Source organism: Phlebotomus papatasi, chromosome 3 (genome assembly GCF_024763615.1).
Source record: "Phlebotomus papatasi isolate M1 chromosome 3, Ppap_2.1, whole genome shotgun sequence".
Taxonomy (NCBI): Eukaryota; Metazoa; Arthropoda; class Insecta; order Diptera; family Psychodidae; genus Phlebotomus; species Phlebotomus papatasi.
The window spans coordinates 69,859,238-69,886,842 of NC_077224.1; the positions used below are offsets into that span (position 1 = coordinate 69,859,238).

General features: G+C 34.8%; 2 protein-coding genes across 8 annotated transcripts in view; one reads left to right on the forward strand and one right to left on the reverse strand.

Annotated features, from left to right (window-relative positions):
- Positions 1–8,037, forward strand: part of LOC129808124 (nose resistant to fluoxetine protein 6-like) — a 37,643-nt gene extending 29,606 nt beyond the window's left edge. The window contains exons 9-10 of the mRNA XM_055857874.1: positions 7,275–7,383; positions 7,464–8,037. Of these exons, the coding sequence (XP_055713849.1) occupies positions 7,275–7,383; positions 7,464–7,522 (168 nt within the window). The 3' untranslated portion in view covers positions 7,523–8,037. The remainder of the gene's footprint in view (positions 1–7,274; positions 7,384–7,463) is intronic.
- Positions 8,038–11,705: 3,668 nt separating this feature from the next.
- Positions 11,706–27,605, reverse strand: part of LOC129808115 (eye-specific diacylglycerol kinase) — a 221,359-nt gene continuing 205,459 nt past the window's right edge. For 6 of the 7 annotated variants that reach the window (XM_055857837.1, XM_055857839.1, XM_055857841.1 and 3 more), the window contains 5 exons: positions 26,855–27,575; positions 21,542–21,861; positions 12,564–12,706; positions 12,129–12,469; positions 11,706–12,061 (listed from right to left, as the gene is read on the reverse strand). In XM_055857837.1, the coding sequence (XP_055713812.1) occupies positions 11,884–12,061; positions 12,129–12,469; positions 12,564–12,706; positions 21,542–21,861; positions 26,855–27,575 (1,703 nt within the window). In that variant the 3' untranslated portion in view covers positions 11,706–11,883. Of the gene's footprint in view, positions 12,062–12,128; positions 12,470–12,563; positions 12,707–21,541; positions 21,862–26,854; positions 27,576–27,605 lie in introns of those variants that run through there. The other variant, XM_055857840.1, reaches the window with a different exon arrangement.

Genomic DNA, 27,605 nt, shown 5'->3' on the forward strand with positions numbered 1-27,605 from the left:
TGACTCGTGTGCCAATATTTAGATCAAATACTTGAGAATTTCATTGCAAAATCTATTTCGATTGTAGATCGATTGTTTTATTGTTGCATTTATTGAGCAGAATTGGCAAGATTTGGCATAGAAACTAAAATTGAGCCACCTCTTTTTCAATTAACAGCGAAATTGAAAGAGAGAAAAATATAACACAGAAATCTAAAGAACTCAAGGGCAAGAGATGTATTAAAAGCAATTGCCATTAGCATTTTATATATTTTGATTAACTTATGATATTATCTACTTAATGTAAACACCATTCATACTTCCCTTCTTTACTTTAGATTTCATTTCCAGAAGCATTGCATAAAATTTCAATGATGTTCATTAATTGTGAACTTAAATTCTTAAAGAGGTGTTATCATGTAAAATATTTCGGGTTTGTGTTTAGAAAATATTAATTAATATGGATAAAGTGTTTCTGGTTCAGTGATCTTGAAATATTCTTCCTGAATTGATCTATATTGATCTCGCAGGAAACCTAATGAATTGCAAATTGTGGTTTCAAGTTTGGGGAAAAAGGGGAAAAGTGTGAAGTTTTTAAGTGATTTCAGCACTGGCGGTGCCAAATCTTTGGTAAAAAAAAAACTTTTGAAAGAGTTTGTGTATCAAAATTCAAATATTGTAGGTGGATTCCGATAAGAGAGATGAAGCTAAATTTTTTTTGAATTAATGGAAAGATACAAAGTCAAGCTAGAATACGCAAGACTTTTAGCTGTTTTAGCAGACTTTATCATCCCAGTCAATGTCATAAGCTTTTAAATATTACGTAGTTGCAGATATTTTGCCAGTTTGGGGTGATATTTTTTGAGTTTCAGTTGAAGACATTTCTCGTCACACTTTTATTCAGCAGATGAATTCATGTAAAATTGAGTTTTTCCTAATGCTTTATGATCAAATATAATAGTTCAGAGAGGAAAAAAAATTCCATTGCGTGAAAATTCGAAAAAACCCCGGGTCATATATGACCCTATTGTCCTCAAAGGGAAGTGTACATACCATTTTCAAAATCTATATCATGGGCTTTTTAAGAGTTTTTTTGCTTGAAGTTACTAATTTGGCCAAAACCATGGCAAACTGGATTGTCTTGATGAACACTCTTCTCCTGGTGTTCAAGGAATCTTCCTGATAATCCCTTGAACAGTCTCTGTCACAATATTTTGAGTGGTATTTGGCAAAAATAAACTTATCTTACATATTTATTCACACATAATACAATTGCACAATATGAGACGCTTGCAGAATACTCTAAAATATTGCAAAATATGTTATAATTCATCAGATATAAGATGAAATGTCCAGGAGCAAGATGTCCCACCTGCATTTCACAATGAAAAACAATGTCCTAACTACATTTCGCTATAGGTTTGGGACGAAAACACTGTTTCCCTTGGCGACAATAGGGTCATATATGACCCGGAAAATTCTACACGCTTTTCTGGAAAATTGAGAGTAGTTTATTATATCAAAAGATGCAATATATAATCTTTGGATATTCTATTTTGTGTTTCTAAAGAACTTTTTGCTGAAAAAAATAAATTAATATAAAAAATTTTGAAAAAGAAAAGTCATTTCACAAAGTTCGAAATTAGTGATTTTTGATCTCAAATATTTTCTTTTCCTGAATATCTGGAGTCTTGAGAAAATTAGCCAAGAATCTCACATCCTTCTATTATGATGTCGTGCACAAACCGATAGATTTCAATTAATGTAAATAGACAAAAAAAATTGTTTTTTCCCTGGGTCATATATGACCCTAATGACGCGAAAGAGTTAAAAGAGTGAGCTATTCCGAGCGCTCACAGCTGGAGTTTGCCCAAGAGAAAAGACGGAAAAGACATTCGAAGATTGCAATCGAAAAGCAAAGAAAAAAGTATTTTACATCTCGTTTCGTCCGCGTAGTGGCCTATTAGAATTTTTAAGGGTCTCCGAGTGTTAATAAATATCAATTATAATTGTTATAGGAAAAATCAAGGCAAGATATTCATTATTATATACCTGTGTTATTATTAAAAAAATCACAATATAGAGTAATTTCTTTGTCAATTTCTTACTATGTTACGCCATAATTTTTTTTAATATTCAAATTCTAAATTCTGTTTCGATTTTTCGAACATCGACGACATTTTATGCAAATAACCTAACCATTCACAAGTAAAGTTAGGAAAATTCGAAGATTTATTTGAAAGAACAAAAAGGAGTAATAATTTCGCGAGGTGAATGAAGTACATCCACTGGTAAAGGATCTAATTGATCCAAATTTGATCCTTTTGCAAAGAATGGATTATATTTCGAACTTTGAATGTACATTTATCATAATAGAACATGCTAATTTGATCCATCCTTTTGAGAAGGAGCAATTTGATCCTTTTATTTTTACCAGTGTCCCGTTTAAATTTCGATGTGCTCAAGTGTCAAAATGTGTTGACTTATTTCAGTATTAAATCACTCTATTTTCATTGAGTAACTCTATTTCCAGCTTTTTAGTGATATTATTTCTTAAATTTTCCCCATGTTGTGTGAAAATTTAGTTTGAAAATTCTTAACTGAGTTTAAGATCTTCGAAAATCAATCACTTTTCGTACAAATAGAGTTCCATTTACCTTTTTAGCCAGGACACTATTAGAAATTAAAATTCAACTTGTGTTTGCACGCAATTTTTACCATTTAGTCAAGACACTTGGTATAATAAATTTTAAGTACGACCACACCGAATATTGAATAGGTATTGAATCAATTAAGATTAATTTATAGAACTGATCAAATTTTTGAATATAGCTGTGAAAATTTCGCTAAAAATTTCGTCTGGATCGTATTTAAAATCGGTGGCAGACAAAATTTTGAAGGACAAATTCTCGAAAACAAAAATTCTGAAAGGGTCGAAATTCGAAACCACACGGAGGGGGTCCCGGTCAAAATCCCGAAGGCCAAAATCTCTAAAGCCACAATCTCGAAAGCCAAAATCCCGAACGCCAAAATCCCGAATGGGCCAAAATCCCGAAAGTCAAAATCCAGAATTCTTAAAAGTGTCATAAATCTTCTGTATCTTGGGAAATTATTCTAAACATTTTCCTCCATATAATTTCATCCCTTTCAGAATTTTGAACATTCGGGATTTTGGTCTTTTCGTAATTTTGGGATTCGGGATTTCGGCATTCGGGATTTTGGCTTTCGGTATTTTGGCTGCCACCGACTCAAAGATGTGTTAAAAGATTTAAGATTAAAAGTACTTTAAGGGAGAGATCATTATGTTGCACTGCTCTCTCAGTTTTCATTGAATTTTGGGGCGAAATAAGCACTATTCACCGGTGTATTGTTTGGTCAAGCTCTAAATAATGAAAATTTACAGTAAGAGCTCCAAATGAATTCATTACGAAGAATTAGAGAAAATCCTTTTCAACTGCGCAGCATGCACATGATAAATTACATTCAGTAAGTGAGAGTAAGTGCTAATTGTTTTCCAATTAGCAAGTATTTTAGTTTCCATTAATGAACTTTTTCAATTAATCATTGCAATGTGGTGAGGTTAAAATACACAAAAAAATTGTAGGGCAACACAGGGCAAAATGAAGCATTGAGTACTCACAGTTAGAGTTTTCTAAAGAAAAAGAGACGCAATAGAGAAAACACGGAAATTCAACCTGGTTCTTCTCCTCCTTTATTTTCTAATCAACGTTTCGGAGCTGAATGGCTCCTTCCTCAGGTCTACAATATACATAAACATAGATTTAAAAATAACTCATTTACAAAATCATAAAATTCCTACATGAAATTTTTTTTTTAAAATCTATGTTTATATGTATATTGTAGACCTGAAGAAGGAGCCATTCAGCTCCGAAACGTTGGCTAGAAAATAAAGGAGAAGAAGAACCAGGTCGAAATTCCGTGTTTTCTCTATTGCATCAAGTTATCGGCCGGATTCCATATAGAAAAAGAGACATTCGAAAATCGGTTTTGAAGGCCAAAAGAAAAGATATTTTTGCTTCTCGTTTTAGCCGCATGGTGGCTGAAATTTTTTTTCGAATTTCGAAATGCCGATTAGTGAGATTCTCTAAAACCGTTAGAGCTATATTGACAGACATTGGGTAACTTGTTGCTAGCTGTTATTTTGATACGAAATGTAGTCTCTTATCCATTTTTGCAAACGGGTTCTCTCTTTTTTAATAAACAAATGAGTTTTTAAGGAATTTTTAAAGACTTTTCGAAGAGAGAAGTATTTTTTTTGGGTTACGAACGCTATGAAAGTCAGGAAATGAGTTGATTAATCGCCACTAAATTCTGATTTCCTAGCCCGTGCCTTTCTACATATTTCATCGCGAATGATTATATTTGAAAAACCGAATTTCTACAAGTAAAGAAAAAACAAAAGATCCAAATTATTATAAAAAAACACCCATTTTCATACATTTTTGGCAAAAAACGTTGGTCAACATTGAAATCTTCTATAAGGAAAATATTCCAAAAGGAGAGTTCGAAATTTCAATGTTTTTTATTCTCATGTTCTTTACTCGAATTCCATAAAACTTTGAACATTTTAATGGGGTTCAAAAACAATTTGTAGGACTAAAATTTAAAAACTCAATTTCTTTTATCTTTGAAAATATCAAATTTTGAAATTTTCATTTTTGTCATATTTTGCCCCACATTCCCTTACTTATTGCAGAAAGGGGATAGATAAATATATATATGAATTTTCCCATTGAGGGTTGTGCTTGTTTCAGAGGGAAAATGATGTTTTCTTGACTATGCAATTTTTCCTTTCATACATCATGCATTAAGGAGGATGGCATTTTAAATTTATGAAAGTGCATGAGGATGTTGATGCAACACAAATGCTTTGCACTGAAGCTGTAGTGATTTTATGTAAATTCCACTGAGAAAAATTTATGTTAGTGTTTTATAATAATTTTTCTATTTAAAATTTTTCTATAGAAAAAAAAACTAGTAAAAGATATTACAAATTACTAACATTCGTAGCCATTTTATTATAAGTCACAGATTTAGAATTAGTGTTAAGGGATAATAAATTAGTATTTGGAAAATGTGCTATTTATACTACGACTCTAATGTCAATTTAAATTAAATTAAATTTAAAAATTTGAAATTTTAAAAATTTAGGCTTAAAAATTCTAAATTAGTGCTATTTTGCTATTTTTTTTTGACATTTTTTTAATGAGCTACGTAGGAATGAGGGCGTGGCCAAAAAATATGGTCGAGTATTACTTAGGAGGGTACATATTGCGCCCTTGATAAAAATCGCAATTTAAAGAACCTTAGGGCAGAATCACATTGACAGTAAAATGCTCATCGTCACCGTAAAAGCCTCACCGTATTTCGTTAATTTACGCATTTTCATTGCATTTCTTATAACCTCTACACATTGGGAGCATTTTTTGTCAAAAATTGCTTTTTTTGAAGGAAATTCCCTGCAGCGTTGTAGGGGGAAACGTCAAATTTCTGTCAAAAACGAAATTTTTGACGAAAATTGCTCCCAATGTGTAGACGCCTTTACGCAAATTCTCAATTACCGTATTACCTTTTCTCATACTCGATGGCACTAGGTGAAAATAATATAAGAAAATTGAAAAAAAATAAAACGAATGTATGAATGGCTAAAACCCGTTCTTGCCCGTCCGTCCGTCCGCCCGGCCGCTTTTTGGAGCTTAATAGCTTCTAAACTAAAAGGGATATCGACTTGCAGTTTTCGGTAAAGGTTATATTTCGGGTCAAAATTGTTACTTGGTGCATTGACCCTCTACTCCCCTTTCCGCCATTTTGAATACCCCCCTTTTTTTGTTTACTCAATAGCTCCGCCCCTATGGCATCGATCGGGCTCAAATTCTAATATGTTATAGCCCGCCCTTAGGGCTTTCGATTAGTACCGAAATTAAGGTCCCCTGAGCCCTGACCGCCGTGACCCGATCTATAAAGGTCTAAAAAATAGCCATAACTCCGTTTCTAATTTCAGAATTTAGAAAGTGAGGGCATTTTGGAAAGCTCTCATGAAATGCCACTTTCCCTTCCAACATCGCAAGTTTATAAAACTACCGTTAGGGGTGCTATTATTAAAAAGAAAAAAAAAATTAATTTTCTATGTTAACTCAAAAACTCCATTGTGCATCGGGCTCAAATAAATAAATTAAAGAATAAATAGAATAAAAAAAAAAGACTTGAGTTCTCGTTTTGACTTGCAATGAACCAACTATTTCTTACAGAGCAGAGAAGATGAGACATTTAAATTGATATTTATTATAACATAAACTCTGGAAAAGTAGAACTTACTAATTCTATTGTAGATTTTATTAACAACAGGATGACAATTTTATCATCTGAACAAAAGGTTTTGAAAGAAAACGTCCAGTTAAATCGTATATCAAAAGCTAAGTGTATCAAAACACTGAGAAAAAAGGGGGTGTGATTAACTTTTTTCCTTGTAACTTTAACACTTTTTAGGTGTAAAAATATATCAACATTTTTTAAGGTTAATTTTACATCTTCTTAAGTGTAAAATTAACATGAAAAAGGGTAACTTTAACCCATAATACACCTGAAAAGGGTAATATTTACACCGATTTCGGATCAATACTGCAGGGTAAAATTAACATTTCCGGAATGTTATTTTAACTTTTTCGGATTTCTCTCAGTGAAGGATGTTATTTCTCAATTTGGTTAAACTTTTTTTCATAGTTTATATGAAAAAGCATTTTTTGACAAATTCTTAATAAGATTCAGGTGGCTGTCGATTTGACAAAATTATTTCATATTCCGAATAGAAGAACATTTTTTTGACAAACTTTTAACACACAATGAAAAAACTAATTCAATCAGAGAAGTAATTTAGTACACTGAGAGAAAAAAGGGGGTGCGATTAACTTTTTTTCCTCATAACTTTAACACTTTTTAGGTGTAAAAATATACATTTTTTAATGTTAATTTTACACCTTTTTAATGGTAAAATTTACACCGATTTTGGATCAATACTGCAGGGTAAAATTAACATTTCTGGAATGTTATTTTAACTTTTTCGGATTTCTCTCAGTGTAGATTTTACAATGGGAGTGTGTAGTTTTTCCTATTTTCATTTTTTGAGTGTGTAAGAGCACACAGGAAAATGTTCAAGTGTGGATTTTCTTTTCATTGAATAAATGTACACAATATAAAAAATAGAAAAGGAATCTTTCCACAAGAGTCAAATTGATCATACCGTGATACTCAGTAGTTTTTTTTTTGTTACTTTGCAGTTGGGTGATGCTGTATCACATATCATTCTAACTTTTATTGCTGCACTTATTCTGTGTTTGGTGTTTGAGTCGCCCATTCATGGCATTGAGAAAATTCTCCTTCGACATGGTAAGTTTCTCATTTCCCACCAGAAATTCGCCGTGTAAGCTGCAATTATGTTTCACTCTATAATAATTTTGGTTTCTCAGATGAGCAGAAGAGGAAGAGGACCAACAATAGTCCCAGCACGTCGGAGGAATCTGCGTAGGAAGTGAATGGTCAGAGTTTTCCTAATTTCCCTTTTGGAGGAAAGAAAGCTATTGGACCATTACAGATCTGCAACCAGTATTTAAATTTATAGTTTTATAGTCATGTAAGTGGTGTTAATTAATCGTGAGATTTTCTCTGGCTCTCTCGGAAAATGACATGTGTGATAGAGAAGATGTCTGATTTATAAATCATATTGAATTTTCTCCCTTATTTGAATAATTTAATTAAAATTGATGAAGAAATTTTCTTTGTGGGAAATGTGTATGTTTTAGTCAAGAAAGTATCCTTCTTTACTGCTTCTATCTTTACCAATTTACCAAAATGATATGGACATTTTATGGTGTAGCTTTTTTTTCTGTATGTAAGCTTTAAAATAATTCAATTCAAAATGTTCTCTATTTATTTACATTGTATCTCTTTTATTTTCAAGTAAGAAAAAAATGGTTTCACTTTAGCAACAATTTCAAGAAAAATAAGAAAGATAGAAATAAATTATTTTTTTATAATTTACAATTGATAGATGACAATTTATTTTCTCCAAAAAGAAGAATCCCAATTTTGCTGCAGGTGATGAAAGTGTTCCAAGGGGGAATGTCATGTGCAGATTGAAGTGAGCTCCAGGGAGGACATTTCAGGATTTTGTCCTTCGCAACGGGGCAGTGCTTTTCAATTTCATTTTAATGGTGAGGTAATTTTCAGAGCAATATTACTTCGAAAGGGGTAAGAAAATGGTTTTGTAAATTGCTCAGAGTTTTCATTTTCTCGCTATTTTATCGTTAGCAATTTTGAGGAAAAATTGCAATGTCTTTTGCTGTGATTAAATTCGGAAAATTGAATTGTACGCATTGTTACGAAAATTGAGTTTTTTTCTAATATCTAACTTTCAGCAATCTTTAGAAAAAAAATAAATACTCAATATAATTTCAATAATTTCTTACATAATCAGGTTAAATTATTAAAAGTGAAATTTTGATAGTGCCAGAAAACGAACATTTTTTGTTCTCGTAAGGTGTCTACACATTGGGAGCAATTTTCGTCAAAAATTTCGTTTTTGACAAAAATCTGACGTTTCCCCCTACAACGCTGCAGGGAATTTCCTTCAAAAAAGCAATTTTTGACAAAAATTTCTCCCAATGTGTAGAGGCCATTACAAACATTTGTTCAAATTTGTTCATTTGTTTGTAAAGTTTTGTCAGACAAACGAAAATGGCTTCGTTCAGTAATAACCTTTCGAAGAGACAAAGCCACTCCGAAGCCAAGCCAAACCTGTTCGAAAATCAACGGAAGCCTACATTGCAAGTTCACGCACTCGCCGCTCAAGGTGTCTACACATTATAAGAGATTTCTATCAAAAATGAGCTTCAAGAAGTGTTCTTCAAGAAAATTGCCTACACATTGGTGAGAATTTTTGACAAAAAGATGGATTTTTGAAGAAAATTTGTCTAAAGGTGTCTACATATTGGGAGCAATTTTCGTCAAAAATTGCGTTTTTGACAGAAATTTGACGTTTCCCCCTACAACACTGCAAGGAATTTCCTTCAAAAAAGCAATTTTTGACAAGAATTGCTCCCAATGTGTAGAGGCCATAATGTGTAGACAAATGTCTTCAAAAATCATATCCAATTGAAGGTAATTTCCATCAAAAATTTTTGAAAGAAATTACCAGCTACACATTGGAATAAAATTCATCAAAGTCATTCTTGACAGAGTTCTTGAAGGAAACCATCACGATTCAAGATTGTTTTTCACGAAAATTTGTTATTTTCTGCTGGAAAAAGTGAGAAAAACGTTTCGTGAAGTTCCTTGGGATAGTATTTAGTGAATTTCTGAAGAAAATCTTCTAAATATGCAAGGGAATAGTGTTTTTCTGGAGATGTCGTTCCTGGTGGAATCCAACCCAGCCTTTGAAAGAACATTTCCTGTGATTTTCTTCCAGAAATTGTCGGAAGTTAATCCATCTGTGTATTCTTGAGGTGTTCCACAGTACAATGGCCTCGTACGGATTGCAAGGTAGATGGAAAGGAGAAAATTTACGGACACTTTGGAATCTCTATATGCCTTGGTTACCAATTAAAACAAGAGCTAACCAGAGCCACCGAGGAGATGTCAATGCAAACGAGAGCTATCCGGAGCTACCAGAAGCCATCACTTGAACCCCCAGAAGAACATCAGAATGATCTTTTATATCATTCACTTTCTCAATCACTAGGAACTATGTGGGATTGCTTCCTTTCGAGAACACCAGAACTGGATAGTCACAGGCCTTCGATTCCTCCGTGGGACTCCCAGTTTGAGTAGTAGTGGTGAGAAATAAAAAAATCACAGGAAATGTTCCTTCAAAGGCTGGGTTGGATTCCACCAGGAACGACATCTCCAGAAAAACACTATTCCCTTGCATATTTAGAAGATTTTCTTCAGAAATTCACTAAATACTATCCCAAGGAACTTCACCAAACGCTTTTTTCACTTTTTCCAGCAGTAAAACAAAAAATTTTCATGAAAAATATTCACAAGAGCAAGAGATTTGGGAATAATAGCTATCTGCCAAAATTTTTTGATGGAAAATAAAAAAACCCAGTATGGTGTGGACGTGTGGAGGCATTTTTCTTCAAAAATTCCTTCAAAAATATGAATTTTTCTTTCAAAAATTTTTGAAATAATTCTTGATGAAATCAGCTCTAATGTGTAGACACCTTAACGCTGATTGTTCTGCTATTTCGAATTTCGGTATTCTTGACATTCCAATCATCAACAATGTCAATAAAATTGTGTAAAAGTTTGCTGCAAAAAGTGATTTTTGTGTAGTTTTGTAAAAATTCAGAATGGCAGAACGTTTAATTTGCAATTTCATTAAATTGAATGTTCTTTTTATGCACTTTGTGTAACTCGTCGGTTTAAACGTATGAACTTCCAACGGGTTTTTAGGTAAGTTTTTTGATATACCTTCGAATCGGTAAAGGAAAAACCTCAACCGGAGAGTTCTCAAATCGGGAAGGTTATTACTAAATGAGAGGAATGTGTAGCAATATATGCTACTGACCTACACCGGAACGTGCTGGAGTGCCCTTCATCGCCAGCCTCCCCGGAGTAGACCCCCATTGCTCATTCCTACGGAGCTACATATCAGGGTTCCTCTCAGCTTCACGGTTGAAGGCCGACTGCTCGTCATGTGATTGAGTTACGAACAATGTTTGTGAAAAATACAAACTTTTACGAACTTCTTTGTGAGCTTATACGAGCATTTCGTAAATCCCCAGTGGGAATTCACAAACATTTGCGTACAATTTTACGAAATATGTTTTTTCTGTGCGGGGATAGCAAGCGGCATCCATCCTCCTCATACGTCTTGTCCATGCCAACTTGCCCGCTGCATCCAGGCCTCCGTTTCAGTCCCAAAAGATTTTTGTCAGAAGTAACGTGTCGTTAAGTGTGGAAAACCTTGAAATTTTGGTTCTTAGCTAAGACATTTTAAGTTCCATTAATGTTTCGCGTCAGAATACAAAATCTTGATCTTGGTCTCAGAATTGAGGCCGTCTCTCTGGTACTCTGTTCTTTTTCTGTCTATACCGTTTGATGTTGTGTGAGTGTGTAGGACACCCCCACTGCAGGCTCGAGACCGATGAATTTGTTCTTCACTCCTACTACTGCTAGGCCGTCAATCTTTTCGTTACCCGCAATATCACAGACTCGTCAGGAGCTACTCCAAAAACATCAACACCTCAGCTCGTCAAATAGCTGCCCTATAAACCAAGACTTTTTACAAGTCTTTTAATGCACCTTAAAATGGCTTACAGTAGAGTTCCATAAATTTGAACATTTGGGGGGAATAGATGACATTTCTCACTCCTCAAATTTGCACAATATTTTCGAAACCGTAACGGAATTCATGTAAAATTCACTTTTCCTAAATTAAGGAAAACAACTTTACAGAATTTTATCAATTGAATTTGTTGTTAAATGGGTGAAATTTGTTGAGGAAATTAATATAATACGACAAAATTGAGGAAACACCAGAAAAATGGTTCTAATTAAGATTCCAATGCAAAATTTCTGTTACATAACCTCATATTTTACATTTTGAATGTAACCGTCGTTCAAATTTGAGGGTTCAAATTGAGGAACTCGACTGTATAATGAGAATTTAAAGAAAAAATCCAAAAAAATACAAAAGAACTCTGAAATTGATTGTACGACTTTTAATGATGCAAGCAGCAATACCTTTACTGCCTTTACTCATGAAATTATAGAGCAAACAACATTTCCCCTTGGAAGAGAAAATCCTCTTAACAATCTCTTGAGAGTTTAGTGAAAAAGTTCAAAGAATAATTCTAAAGACGAGATAATAATTTAAATTAAAAATTACCAACGTCGTGGTTTTCTCACAATTTCCTTCTCCTCCTCAATTTCTTCCTCATCCTCCTCCTCCTCTTCTTCTTCCACCTCCTCGTCCTCAGCTGGCTCCGCGTGATCTTCTTCTAGAGCTGCAGTATAATTGTATCTCGGCACGTAGGATGGTTTCTTACGGATGAATTCCTCTCTAATTGATGTTGGGATTGTGGGTGAAATTTTGTGGATATGTTAAATAGAGAAAATAGTTGGAATACCTTTCATCAGTGCCCCAAATGTCATCTGTAGCCTCTTCCCCACCCCCATGGCCTTCCGGCTCTTCGGCTTCTTCATCTTCCTGCTCAGCGTAAAATTGAATTTTCCTCTTTGGCAACTCCTCATGCTCATCATCGCCCCCAAAAACATCCTCAATTTCCTCGGAGACTTCCTTTGTCCCATCCAACCCATCCACTTCCGTCTGAGAAATTGTCGACAGACCAGCTCCTTCCGACTCGACGGCACTGAACAGGAGAGCCTTCACACTGTGCAGTGGCAGGTCGAAGATTAATGCGAGAATCGTTGCTGACACGATAATTGCTCCAATTTCCACCCAATCAAGCTGGAAGCAAAGTAGAGGGGACAGTCATAGAAAAGATCTTAAGATAAATTGACATGCAAAGGCAATTTCCGCTAAAGTGCGTCAGAGTTCTTACGAAATCGGAGAGGCCAAATGCATCTGGATGCTGGACCGTAGCTGCCGATGTATTTAACACAATGAACTCCACAAAGTACATAGCATAGGAGATCCGGCTTAGGAATATCATAGCCTTCGCTGAGAGGATTTCATTTAGAATACCTGCAACAATAAATTCAGAGAGCTTTTTTTATTGCTCGAACTCTTAAGAGAAGGAGATCGAGAACAATCTGTGTAATTTCTTGATGTGTTTTTTTTTTCTTAAAAAATCTTGAACTTTTCGTTCCAAACCCTCTAAGGAAGTAATCATATTTCGATATAATCTTATGAATCTCATGTCTCGAGAAAAATGACTGTATGATTTTTGTTTGTTATGTTATGAGATATACAGGCCAAACGGTTAGAGATTGCAACTTAGAGTCTTTTGAGGATCTCTCCAAAAGTCGACCATGAGATAGTTACAATGCCCATAATTGTCCAACTACACCTAATTATATCCTTATTTGTGATTCGAGGAGAAATGGGTATCCGATGGGTACCGTCCCGTGTAGTTGGAGTGCCCATCGGGTGCATCCAAAATGGCGGACAAGGAAAGGCTATAATTGGTCCTAGGGTTTCTTACAGTTTGTTTGGAAATAGCTATAGCAACGTATCAGTATTTTTGAGTCTACACAGAAAAAAATATTTTGTAAAAATGTTCATAAATGTTTGTAAATTCTTACGAAGGAGTTACGAAATGCTCGTAAATCGTATAACCCCTAAACAATTTCGTAAAAGTTTGTACAACCTTTTTCACAAATATTGTTCGTAACATGACCACTTGACGAGCATTTTTTGTACTTTTACAAACTTTTTTTCGTAAATGTTCGTAAACACACAAAAAATGTTCGTAAAATTTTGTCATTTGTTCGTAAATTTTTGTTTATCTGACGAATATTTTACGAACATTCACGAATTAATTACAAAATTTTACGAACATTTTTTGTGTGTTTACGAACATTTACGAACAAATGTTTGTAAAAAAATGCTCGTCAAGTGATCATGAAACGAACAATGTTTGTGAAAAAAGTACAAAGTGGAAATTTTCGGAGGGAAGCTCCGTCCGGACGCGGCAAGACAATCTGTGGAGTCTTCAACCCTAAGATCAAAAAACTCACTCTTCTACCAGAGCTTTCGACACGCTCCGTGTCTTCCTCAGTGGTCGAGTGATGTCAAAGATCACTGGGTTTCGTTATTTGGGGGATGTTACAGATTTGGCGGGAGGGTTCCAGGGTGCTCACACAAAGATCTCGGAGACACAGCACAAGACACTCTTCAATCATCAGGAGACAACTGAACTTTTTGGGGAACAAAAAGTACAAACTTTTACGAACTTGTTTGTGGGTTATACGATTCACGAGCATTTCGCAACTCCCCCATAGGAATTCACAAACATTTAGGGTGAAAGGAACGTCTATTGACACATTAAGAACTCGTGTCAGCACCTATTGACACCCTACTCTGTACCATTTGGGATATGAAATTTGAACATCTCTGTTTATAGTAAAAAGTATATTACAGAAAAAACGTTATATTACTTATATTTTACTAGATACATTAAATAATTTTCAACGTTTTGACAAAAGTGTCAATAGGGGTTCCCTGTCGAACAGACGTTCCTCCGACCCTACGAACATTTTCACAAAATATTTTTTTCTGTGTACGAGAGGTTCATAGTGAATACTAATAAATCACAGACCACCCAAAACCCGTATCTGTAACATCAGGGTTTCTCTCTGTTTTACAGTATTTTCCTTGCAAAAAAAAAGTGAATATAAAAAAAAACATGAAAGGCTATTGTAAAGAGGAAGCGACCTCAGGCCAGTCCCGGTACAAGGTGGCTGAAACAAATTCAGAATTTTGCCTTGGTAGTCTTGGGATCGACTCCGATCAGAACACCTTTCCGCAGGGGCGGAGGATCGACAGTGTGAGCTCCTTTCTACCTGGGTGTCCTAAGCCCGTGACCCCTATTGGGATAAATGGTTGAAAAAAGTGAATGTATGACCGAAAAAGTCTTGGAAACTTATAAAAGTTTAAATCGGATCCAGTTCACCCGGGACCATCAAAGATCGGTTCCGGATGAACTTTTTTTTAACTTTGTTTAAATTACGTAAAAACATCTTAAGAATGACGTAGGACACGATCTATCACTCTGAACGAAAACATATGTGTTTTCTAAATATTGCAAAACTTTAAACGCGTTTTTTTAAAAAAACATTTCTTCATTTACGGCGAGCAGTAAAGTTGGAGTAGTTTTCATCCAACTGACTTGAAATTGCCATTGTAGCTGCTTAGATAGATTCTCTAGAGAAGTACATAGAATTTTTAAGATTGATAAACAATTACATTTATTATGAATAATTAAAGTAAATTTTTTTAGACACAAGATCATGATTTTTTTTCAAGTTGGTGCCAAAATTGCAAAAATCAATATTTCTCAATTATCCTATATACTTTTCTAGAGAATCTATCTAGGCAGCAACCCTGACAATTTTAAGTTAATTGAATGAAAATTACTCCAGTTATACTGCTCGCCGCGGCGTACCTCAAAAATGTCGACCGTTTTGAAATCAAAATTCAGGGGACCGGTTTGAGCTATCGGACGTGATAGACACGTTTATTCAGGCGTAGTAAATTTTAAGAAGTTTCAGTGGTTTTTCTTAGTGGAAACTCTACAAATTCACTACTATGTGCAGTACTATAAGCCGAATGGGTGATTTGTGAAGGAAATCCATGGAAAGCTACAGAAGGAGGCGATTTATCCCGATTTTCTTCTGTGAGATAGTCTGGCAGGAGACAGCGGTATTCAATAATTGTGAGCAATCATCGAACAGAGATTCATTGTGTAGCACCAACACATTTAATTTGCATCGCTCTCACACCATACCACTTCGTCTCATCGTTGTAGTTTGGAGTTGAGGCTTTGTAGATTGTTTTTGGTCAAATGATCGTCCCCCTTCAACTTCTTTTTGACGCATGTCTTCATTTGAAGATAATGGAAGAAATGCAGGACGTTTCTGGAACTCTAACTGCTGAAAAGAAATCGTGTTTTATGGAACTCTGGTGTGGAGGTGCTTGAGTTTTTTTCTTCTTGAAGATTCCGTGCTCTACACTCTACAGTAGTGAGATTACGGTACTGTACGATACAGTGGGGAGTGATGAGGAATCTTTGGAAGCAGCCAAACTGGGCTAAAATCCCTAGAGTTCAATAATTCAGGAAAGGAAAGCAAAGGAAAGGAAAGGATGGGTAAGAAAAGGAAGGGAGAGGAAAGAAATATAAGGAATTAATGGAAATGGGGGACACAAAGGGCTTTTGCGAGCCTAGTTGTCCAATATCAATTGGAAAGTCTCAAATCTACAATCTACAAATCAAAATTCAAAGACATAATCTAATAATCCCTGAAAATTTCATATTGATCGATTGATTAGCAAACTCACAAAAACCGCTAATTTAGGCGTTCTCTTACACTCAGAAAAATAATCGAGTAAAACTTACTCGATCGATGTTGAATTAACTCTTTTTCGTTGTGATTTTCGATTGACTATATTTTAGAGTTAATTTTACTTCTATTTAGGTGTAATATTCCGAAGAGTTGTTTTAACATTTTAGAGTGTAAATAACTTTTTTTAAGACTGAAAATAACTCGTTTCAAGAGTTAAAAAAAATCTTTCAAATCCCAAAATAAATATGTTTTTCAATTTTATGTTTTTTTTTATTTTATCATTTTCTTTATTAATATTTTCTTGACCTCAAGTTCCCTCCGTTCCGAGCGAAATATCACATATGATGCAAGCACATGTCTTCATAAAGCACTGTTAGGCTCCTTATGAACTTTATCACACAAAATTCTTCTTGACTGAAGTATATTCTTAAAACGAAAACACTTAAGCATATACTTCAGTCGAGATGAAATTTTACATCGAAAAAAAGTAATAATTACATCGATATCCGACGAATTAATTCAATTCGCACGAAGAGTTGTTTCAACTCTATTTACTAAAATTTACAACGAAAAAAGTAACAATTACATTGATATTCGTAGAGTTAATTCAACTCTGCCATAGAGTTGTTTTAACTTTTTAGGTTTTTTCTTAGTGTAGATATAACCCCTTAAGCGTTTTAAAAATAATGCTTAACGCAATATAACTTTTGTTTTGTAAACAAGTTTTGGAAACTACTTAGGAGAGTGAGAGAGATGACTAGATCTAGATGTCACTCCCTCTCGCAGGCAGCTGAGAAAATATGTTTACAAACAAAAGTTATTGTGCCCTTGGCATAATTTTCTATTATCCCGTATGTTGCTCAAAATATTCCAAAATATGAACATTCTATCTTCTGTACTTTTAGTATTTTGTTCTAATGGGACAGTCACGTATTCAAGCATTCTGCAAAATGCTTATCATTTGGTCACCTATTTCTCTTCAGCAAAATATTCACAAATGGTAGGTAAATATAATCGTCATAAAGCAAAATTTCTAACTCTGTCTCGTGTGCTCTGAATTTGCATACGCATTAAAAATGCATGTGGATACTGAATAGTGCCTACGGTGATGTGTAAATGTATAGTGAAATGTTAGAATTTTGTAATTCAGTTGTCTAGCGAGCTAGCAAAATACTTTTTACACTTCACTGATTAAGTGTACAGAGTGATGCTAAAAGCTGCGAGAAATTGATATAAAGTTGGATAGAGGGGAGCGAAAGATTAATGGAAGTTGAACAAGAATAGAAGTTGAACTTGTAGAGTAGTGAAAATGAAATTTGCATTTGTAACCTCTTTTCTACCATGTTCTACTGCAGCTACATGTAAGTTCACCTTTTTCGCAGGAACATTTGTCTTCTATCAGGTACTATGCATAGTGTAAAATTTTAGCCATCAGGCATTAAGAAGATTGAATCACTTTTCGAGGATTTTTGCATCAGCGTTCTTGCTAACGCAGAAGCTTTACATAGGAAATAATTAGCATTTTTAAACAAACGTTTTAAGATTTTGGGAATTTTAACTAGACTCACCAAATAAAGAATTGATATTTAAGATTAATTTGAATAAAATTTTCAATTCTCAAGATCAGACAGATGAAAAGCAATAAAAGTGACTCATGAGATGCGTATTTGATAAGACGGAATTTTGTAATGAAGTGTGACAAGTTTATAATATTGCTAAAGAGTTCCTCTTATATTCCCCTTTGGTTTAGATTTATAATCGGTTTTATTTCTCTTTGATACCATCAGTAATTCCGTATATGTATAATGTTAATTTGCTTTGTTTTAATCCTATTAAACTTTAAGTTCAGAGGCACGTGTTGCTTCTGACGATATAATTTTCAAATTGCTGTAAAACATATAATTTATTGAGATATATCAATCAATTTATTAGAAATTGTGAACTATCTAAAAATGAAAGGTTGTCTTAAGAAATACTCAAAAAAAAACTCCATATAACACACGAGGCTTTAAAGCTCTGGAACTAACAAATCTGGTACATTTCAATTTTACTCAAAAATTTAAATAAAATGTTCTCTATGTTGGACAAAGTAGAGTTAAATCACTAAGAGCACTTGCAATTTTTATTTTTTTTGCTATCCATTTGAAAAAAAAATGAGTTAAAGTAAACTTAACATTGAAGAAGAACCTAAATTCCTCGTCTTTTAATCCTTTAAGAACAAGAGGGTCAAAAATCTGAGGTCAGAAAAAATCTCTTTATATGACTTTAGAGCAAAACGCAACTTTAGAAGGCCGTAGGAAAAATTTCATTTTTAAGTCATCGGTGACCCGATCGTCCTTAAAGGGTTAAGGGGTTAACATGGCTTTAGCAAAGACTAAAAAAAATAGAATATTGTTTTTTCAGCTTAATAAATTATTGTATAGAAGCTCTTAAGCATATAAAACTGCAACATTTAAATTTAAACTATATTTTCTGAGATTTTTATTTTAAAATTTTAAAATGTCAGCCGTTGGTTGGGTAACTGTACCAAATTTCGGCCATCTTGCAATTTCAGCCATTTCATTTATTTCTTAAAATTGAATAATTTTTTAGTGTCTTTTATTCTCTAGGTTCTCTAGCTAGAGCTTGTACAATGAAAAAAAAGTGTAGCTTATACAAACGAGATGATGTGGTAAAGACCTTAGAAGAGTTCCGAAATATCAAGAAACTTTACGAGAATCAGGGTAGCGTAAATATTACCCAAATTCTATGTTTTTACTCATTTTAAACTTAAGCTTGCCATATTATTGTAAGACGATCTCAAAATTAAATTCAAATTTCATGCATAACCTGCCTCACTTTCCCCAAATAGCTCTGGAAGTTTTTTACTTTGGAATTTAAAAACTCAAAAAGTTACAGATATTGACTTGTGGTTTTAGTAAATGATGGTTATATAAGTACCTATTGAGAATTTTCAATATGATTTTTTAGTCAATCATGCTCAAAACTCCTTCACTTTGCTAACCGCAATATAATTGGTTCCTTAATGTACTTGTGCTTAAATTTAATTAAGTTATAATGCAAGGTTTAAGAGTTTTTGACTGAAAGTACAAAGTCTTGATTTTACGAACTCTCTTGACTTCCGGTTGGAATAACACCTGGGTTATGAGTGAAGTCGAATAAAACAATAAGATGTAATTTTGAATAGATTTTTGCAATTTATTAATCGTATCGAGGCTTTAATAATAAATTAGATTATGTCTGGCCTAAAACCGCGCACCGTCAATGGCAAGCGGATTTGCCGATATCAAATCTCCTGCTTCACATGGGGCAGGGGACAACGGACAAGCACACAAATGGGGGGGGGGGGTGTGGTTTGAATCATCCCACAGTCACATAGGACGTCACAATTGGAGAAATCTCATCGCTGCTCGTTTTCTCTCGAACGCACTACGCCACTTCTCAAACAATTGAGAGATTTCCACGCTGTCCAGTTTGGGTTACCACTAGGAGGAAGGCCTTCCCTTAATTCGACAAAATCTGGTGGAAAGACTTCCTTCCATAGATTAAGTCTTTCCTCTTCTGGAGATTGGTCAAGTGGTTCAACAGAGTGGCAAAAGCTCTTATGAGACTTCAGCCCTGTAGTGAATTCTGTAATTTTCGTGGCATTGTCATATGCGTGAGTTCGAAACCTGACAATGCCATTCGAGCTTTTTTTGTCATATCATATGAGTTCGAAAATGCACTTCATTGAATTTTTAATGAAATCCCTTTACTTGATGATTTTGTGAAAATACAGTACGTCTTGGTTGATTTATTTAACAATATTCATTGTCATTTTGAATTGCCAGAAATCTCAAATATGTGACTTCTGACAATGCCACGTAAGCTGAAATGGCAATGCCACGGCTACAGAATCGCATTTTCGAAAAAGCTCTCCTAAGATTCGAACTCAATTTGTCATATGGCATTGCCAGAGCGTTACAGAATTCCCCTCTTGCTTTTGGTTTTCTGTGATAATAGAGAAGGTGCTTGTAAAGATTAATCACGGAAAGCATGTTTTTCAACCGATTTGAGCAAGTTTTGATTCACCGGAAAGGTTTTGAAATTCCCGACAAATCTGAATTGGTTCCAAATTGAACGTAAACTTACTGGTAAACATTAAAAATAATATAAAAGAAATAGTTTCCCATCAATTGAACAGTTGGACAAACAGATTAATCTAGATTTATACAAATAAGTTACTACACTGAGAAAAATTTGAAAAAGTTGAAATAACATTCCGCAAATGTTAATTTTACCCTGCAGTATTGATCCAAAATCGGTGTAAATATTACCCTTTTTAGGTGTATTGTGGGTTAAAGTTACCCTTTTTCATGTTATTTCTACCCTTAGAAAGTTGTAAAATTAACATTAAAAAATGTTGATATATTTTTACACCTAAAAAGTGTTAATGTTATGAGGAAACAAAATTAAGTTTGGATACACCGGAAAGGTTTTGAAATTCCTGACAAGTCTGAATTGATTCCAAATTGAACGTAAACTGGTAAATATTAAAAATAATATACAGTAGACTCTCTTTCAATCGGGCATATAGGGCAAAATGTCATCCAGTTTATCGATTGATTTGGACGTCAAAGCCATTGTAAATTCCACAAAAAGCGTTCAATTGTAAAGAATCATGATAAAATAAGAGGCTATACAGCGAATTTGAACAAATTTGCTACGTGAAAATTGTCAACAAATTTTTTTGCCCGATTGAAAAAGATCCGATTGAGTGAGAGTCTACTGTAAGGGATAAGGGAATAATTTCCCATCAATTAAACAGTTGCACAAACAGATTAATCCAGATTTAGAGAAATGAGTTACTAGTAGATAAGTCTTTCGAGTATTTCGCAAAGCTGTGATTTTATTATTTTTATTTTATGATGTATTATTGAAATACGCTCGAGTTCCTTTACAATATTTATTATTCCTTTTTGATACTTTATTATTCCTTTTTTTGCGCCAAATTTCTTATGTTAAGTAATAAAAGGTTAATTGTGGACGTAAATATTTACAATAGACGAGTAATTGTTTTAAAGAGGATTTCACGGTATTTAACTTCAATCGCATAAGTAACAATTCAGGTAAGTTATAAAGTTATAATTGTTATCATAGCGATAAACAGTCAGATTTCACAGAAGTTAAACAAATGTAAAAAGGTATACTAATAACCTGATGGAAATGCCCTTCATATTACAACTTATAATCCAATTTTATTGTATTTGGAAATCGCTTTTGTGTAACTTTGCTGTCTTGCATAAAGCTCAATTATGCGTTAAGTGTTGCGCGTTGGAAATGGTGATAATTACTTAATGAAGATGCATTTGAACATTTCAATGTAAGTTTCAGTGTCTCTTGGCATATTACGTGTCTCATCTGTTAAAATATGCATCAATTGCAAATGCGAGGAGAAAGAGGTTTGTACATTATCTCACCAGAGAAATGTATTTTTGCGGTATGTTATGCAAAACATTGACTCGCGTGGTCTTACCTCCATTGCCCGTGTGGCATGCAAAGACGATCCAATTGATGGCGATGGTCCAAATGAGGGGAGACCATGCACTTGACTTGGCCACGTCTGTTGGATCATACACATAGTCTCGTCTCGTGATATCCCATTGGGAGCCAATGCACCAGGCGAATGATAAAATGCATGAGGCCCATCCCCCGTACATTATTCCCTTCGATAGACGAACATTTGTTCCAGTTTGGAACAGCATCATACCAAGGCCAAGGCCACCCATGTAGGGAGTTACTCGATGCAGCAATGTGCCAAAGGAAAGATTGATGGTTCTGTAAATCTGGGTGAGTCTGCGGGGAAAAAAGTCATTTAAAGCTGTACCGCAATATGGGAAAGCTTTCAGGCTTTGCACATACTCTGACACTTCATATTTGTCCCATATTCCTCTAATGAGTCTGACCTATGTATGGCATATTTTAGTAGCTAGTATTCACGGAGAAAAATTTGCAAGCGATTTGGGTAAGGCTAACCTTACTGGCCAATCCAATGTATGGGGTTGTGGTAATTATAACCCTTAGCGAAATACACCTTGTTCCTCTGAGTCATAATCCTGACAGTAATCAGCATAAAACCACTATTTAATGATAATGATGGGATATAATATAATTTTGTAATAAATTATATCGCAGGCCGGAATAGTGATTTTGTCGCTTCCAGTTACACTAGTAAAAGTAAAAGGATCAAATTGATCCAAATTTGATCCTTTTCCAAAGGATGGATCAACTTTCAAACTCTGAATAGGCATTTTTCATAATAGAACATGTTAATTTGATCCATACTTTGCAAAAGGATCAATTTGATCCTTTTATTTTTACCAGTGTAAGCATTATTATCTTTGGTCATCACTGGTCATAATTTAATACCGAGCGTGACAAAATAAGCCATTATTGGTAAGGATTTTGCTGCTGTCAGTAAAATGTATAACCTCGGAGCAAATATTCATAGAGTTGTCTCTTTCATTCACTCTCTTTTCTCCACAGACACGACAGAGCGCTTCGGCAAATTATTGCATCAGACATTTCGTCAGTTAAATCAGCATTTGTCGTAACTTCCTTTTGACAACTTTTCAGGAGACGAAATATTCAGTTCAGCTTTATTTTTCTTAAAACTGAGCCCCGTTTGCGATACTTTTGAGTCAAAATAATAAAAGTGGCACTAAGAAACTGTAAGTTAACTTGAAAAAACCTTTATAAAATGATTTAAAAGCTGAGATATTGAGATATATGTTAGAAGAAGCACAATAATATTTTATCGTAACTTACATCGTTTATAAAGCCGTAACTTCTAATCTATGGAGATCTTGGAAGTTACGACAATTTTCAAAAACACATTATATCAATTTTAATTACTCTAGTGATAATAAGCGCCTTTATTTGACTAAATTAATCAATTAAACTGTGATCCCTGTCCTTAAAAGCTTTTATTTCATAAATTTTATTGAATAAATTTTGTGCGCCGCATCGCTTGTTTTGTTTTGAAATAATGACAGATGGGCAGGGATTTTTCCTCACTTTTTTTCTCACAAATATTGAATTAAAATGATTTCATGTTGCATTATTCGCACTGTCTTTGGATTGGATATATGGAAGAGTTTGTGAACGTTTTAATGAGAAATATTAAATTTTTGCTGCAAATTACAAGCCACGCAAGCGAGCTAAAAAAGTTACGGCAAATGCTGATTAGAGCAAATTTTGTATGAAAATTTGTCGTAACTTCCCCAAAAATGGAAGTTACGACAAATTCTGATAAATTTTTATTAATTAGGGGCACTTACGATAATTTTCGTTTAAAATAATTTTTATTGGGCTTATAAAAGCTTTTTTCTCAAGTGCGTTTAATAAACAAAATTACGACGATTCTAAATATCGTCGGTTGCGTCTACCTCTGTCGTATCTGCGTTTCTTTTGTGTCAGCATTTCACGCAAGAGGGGACGTCTGTATTGTAGCTTGCACCGAATGTAGATACAAAACAAATGCAGATACGACAGAGGTAGACGCAACCGACGATATGTATATATCCTAAAATCGCAAAAATGAAGTTACGACAAATGCTGATTTAACTGACGATTTTTGTAGAGTCCGCATGTGGAAATTTTTTAATGTGAAAAATTAGTGAAAATCCCAGTGAAAATGGATGGTGTAACATATGTATTGCAAGAAATTGGTTTTCCTCAGTTAGTAAATCTTTTTAAAGGTGAGTTGATAAAATTAATTGAAATCACTGTAGCGAATGAATCTATGAATGATTAAATGAGGTGATCAAAAAGGCAGGATCTAGGGGTCTTTTCTGGAAGAAATTCACAGAATTTTGGACTACTGGAGTGTCAGAAATCGAACATTCGGATGTTTCTCAAGAGCAACAAGGTGATGAGGTGATTGTGCCAGTGCACGGCAAAAAAACATGACAGAGAAAGTAAAAGAACTATTGTTTTCTAAGCAATAATTTTAATTTCAGTGGTTAAAATTATAGTCTAGGTCAGCAAAAAAATAAATCAAATATTTCTTGTTTAAAGTCATTTGTTTTACTACTATTAAATAACGCCTTACCCAAAAAGTAATACATTAATGTTTATTCTGTCCCAGAAAGCACAAAATCACATTGCAGCCTCGGTTAAAAAGTTTAACCGAAAAAACATGAAAATATGACACACACTGAATCCGTTATGTACATAACTGGGAACAGAAGATTTTTTTACGCTCTGGGTAAAGATTTTTTTCAGTGCTAAGTCGCATATTTCCTGAAAACATAAGGTCATATTTATAAAAAGAAACATGGGAATAATAATAATTTTATTCAACTTCGCTTAACCCTCCATACCATGCGTCCGCCGCCGTCTCAGCGTTGATAGCTAGACCCCGAAGCCAAACGACGGTAGTGTTTCTTCACTGGCTGTACGCACACCTCTGGTTTAAAGCAATAGCTGCTCTCGCTTCCTCAATTTTAACTTCTGAAATGGTTCCCTGTCGGCCCGGCTCCCTCTGTTCTATTAAAAATCTCTTGTCTTCTTCATTCTCCATCAGCTCCAGAGCATTCGAAAGAGCAATATCGAACAATTGTTCTATATTCTGCTTGAAGTCTTGCTCTTTTTTCTTCTGGGATGAAGAGGATTCAGAGCGACTGCAGCTTTTTCTGAGATATTGCCACTTCTTAAAAATCGCTTTAATTTTCACGGATATATTTACGGCCTTGATGATGGGGATGTTGTAAGCCATCCACATGGGAATCAATTCGTCTATTGTTCTTAGAGCTGCTTCAGAGATGGTTTTTCTCATCGTCCTGTGGTGGTGGAAGAAAACACACAGCACTTCCCTCTTATTGGGAAGTTTTCCTCCACTAAATTGTTCTCTTGGTTCACAATCAATTAATGGTATCACCGGTATTACTTTATTAACCTCCATATTGCACTTTCCTCACAAAAATGACAAAGTAGGTGAAAATATAGTTTCTCGGAAAAATCACGAAAATGCTCCATCTTCAGGCAACAGATTGGTACATTAGCCTACTTAGAAATTTTAGATGAATTTGAATAAAAATTCATTGAAAATGAGGCCCTCCACAGTAGACTCTCGCTCAATCGGCTTTTTTTCAATCGGGCGAAAAATTTTGTTGTAAATTTTCACGTTTTATTATGAAGCTAATTTGATCAAATTCGCTGTAGTTCTTCCTATTTTATCATGATTCTTTATAATTGAGCGCTTTCTGTGGAATTTACAAAGCTTTCACGCCCAAATCTATCGATAAACCGGATGACATTTGGCCCCAAATGACCACTTGAGAGAGAGTCTACTGTATAACCGTACGTTGTTTACAATATTATGAAGTGTTTGAAGATAGAGTGCGTACGAAGCCCGAAAACAATCTTCCCCTTCTTTACTAGAACATTTTTGAACATTCTTAGTTTTTGTGGAGATATAAGCTCCGCCTCTCAATAATTTTAGACCACACCCCTTTAAAAATCTGTGGGCATGTAAAGTTCCTGTTTGTGAATTTTCAATATTAATACAATGATATAGCGTTCTCGAAGCTATTCCATCACTATCTATATCTATAAGATATTATTGTGAATTGTATGCGTGATTTGCCAAAAGAAGACGACTTTTTGTTTAAGACTATAATTCTGGAGAACAATGATGAGTGAAGTATTTCATTCGAGAGCTTGAGGCAAAGTTCTGAGTTTTGCTTTGAGACAATTTGACACAAAGAGAACTCTGCCATTTTGAGATTATGTAGATCCGCTCCGGTATCTCCAGGATTTTTGTGGGAAAACTCTCTCCCTTTCCAACAGCTTTTGAAATAGTCTACGAGGTCCACGGACAGAAAAGGAGAAGTCCCAAGGGGTAACTCTTTTCGGAGAACTCGAGCCAATCTGGCCAGCACTATGAGAGAAATCCAAAAAAGTTAAAATAACATTCCGGAAATGTTAATTTTACCCTGCAGTATTGATCCAAAATCGGTGTAAATATTACCCTTTTTAGGTGTATTAGGGGTTAAAGTTAGCCTTCTTTCATGTTAATTTTACCCTTAAAGAGGTGTAAAATTAACATTAAAAAATGTTGATATATTTTTACACCTAAAAAGTGTTAAAGTTATGAGGAAAAAAAGTTAATCGCACCCTCTTTTTTCCTCAGTGAGGGAACTCATAGGAAATACAGAGAGCCCTAGAAACTCACGGGGAACTCGAGAAACCCGCGAAAATTAATAAAATATTCAATTCTGACAAATCGGGAATCTCGTAGTGCAGTTGGGAAGAGAGTTAGCTCTTTGCCGGAAAGTTCTTTGGCCCGACTCCCACTTTTGTGAGTTTGAGTCCCTGCCGATGCGAAAACCTGAATGTCAGGAAGAGAACCTTTTCACATAAAAAGTGTAATGAAAATATACCGGCCTTTTTTCAAACAAAGCAATCCGGTAGCACGGAAAAAGTACCCATAATGCATGGATGTGAGATGCGATCCTGTGCGGTCTACGATGTACTTAAAAGATTCATAAATTATAAGAAATCATGTTTTTCTTGTTTTTTTATTTAAGAATATTGAAAGGGGCGTGGTCAATTTTTTCATTGCTACAATCTTTCGAATCCTTTCCCAGATTTTGTTTTTACTGAAGTTGAAAGTTATTAACTCCGGAATAATGTCCCCCTAATAAATTGTAAGGAAATCTTGGGAAATTTCAAAGTGGATCGCTAGGATTCCTCAAAGGGGCGTGACTTAAAAATGATAAAAAGGCGGATTGTAAATAAATAAATTTATGAAAAAAATATTCATGTAAGGGGGTACTTTTCTTACTTCATGCCATGAAAGATCCAGGGCGACAGCCGATTCTGTTGCGTTGCTGAAAATCTTGTGGCTGCGGAAAATGCATGAAGAAGTCCAAAGAGGCCTAATCCCATCACTGGAGATCTGTACATGAGCCAAATCACAATTGGTGAGAGCAGAAAGAGTTGAAACTCAACTGCTAATTGAGTTGTGTGGGGTGAACAAGATTCTGCTACATCGTCCCAGTTATTGAGAAAGACGAAGTTTTTCCAAGAACTATCTTGGCAGAGATCAGAGTTGTCCTCCACGATGTCTCCCCAAAGCGGTCCTGAGCCCAGATGTGGCCAGATCCATGCAATGAAGAGCGTGGATAGGCTCAAAAGTGGCAGAAGGCGTAAGATACGCCCCAAGATCCGCCTGATCCATCGAATGTGTCCATGAGTCTCAAAATCTCTGCATGTGGAGTAAGCTACGAGGATACCACTCAAAACCAGAAAGGTATCCATGGAAAGGAGTGGTGACCTGAGTAGGACTGTCGTGGGATTGTCGAGAGTTTCAGTGAGGGAGATTCTGTTAGACCACGGCAGTCGGACAATTTGTAGTGTTTTGAAGGTGAAGAAAATAGCTAATGATGCAATTGCCTTGAGGCCATGTATGCACCCAATTTCACCGTCTCTCAAATGCACCAAATCCCTCAGAGTTTGCCTCAAGGAAAATGCCATTAAAACCTGATTAACTGTCTCCAGAGGTTCTGCAAATGAGTCCAAAACACGCAGAAGAC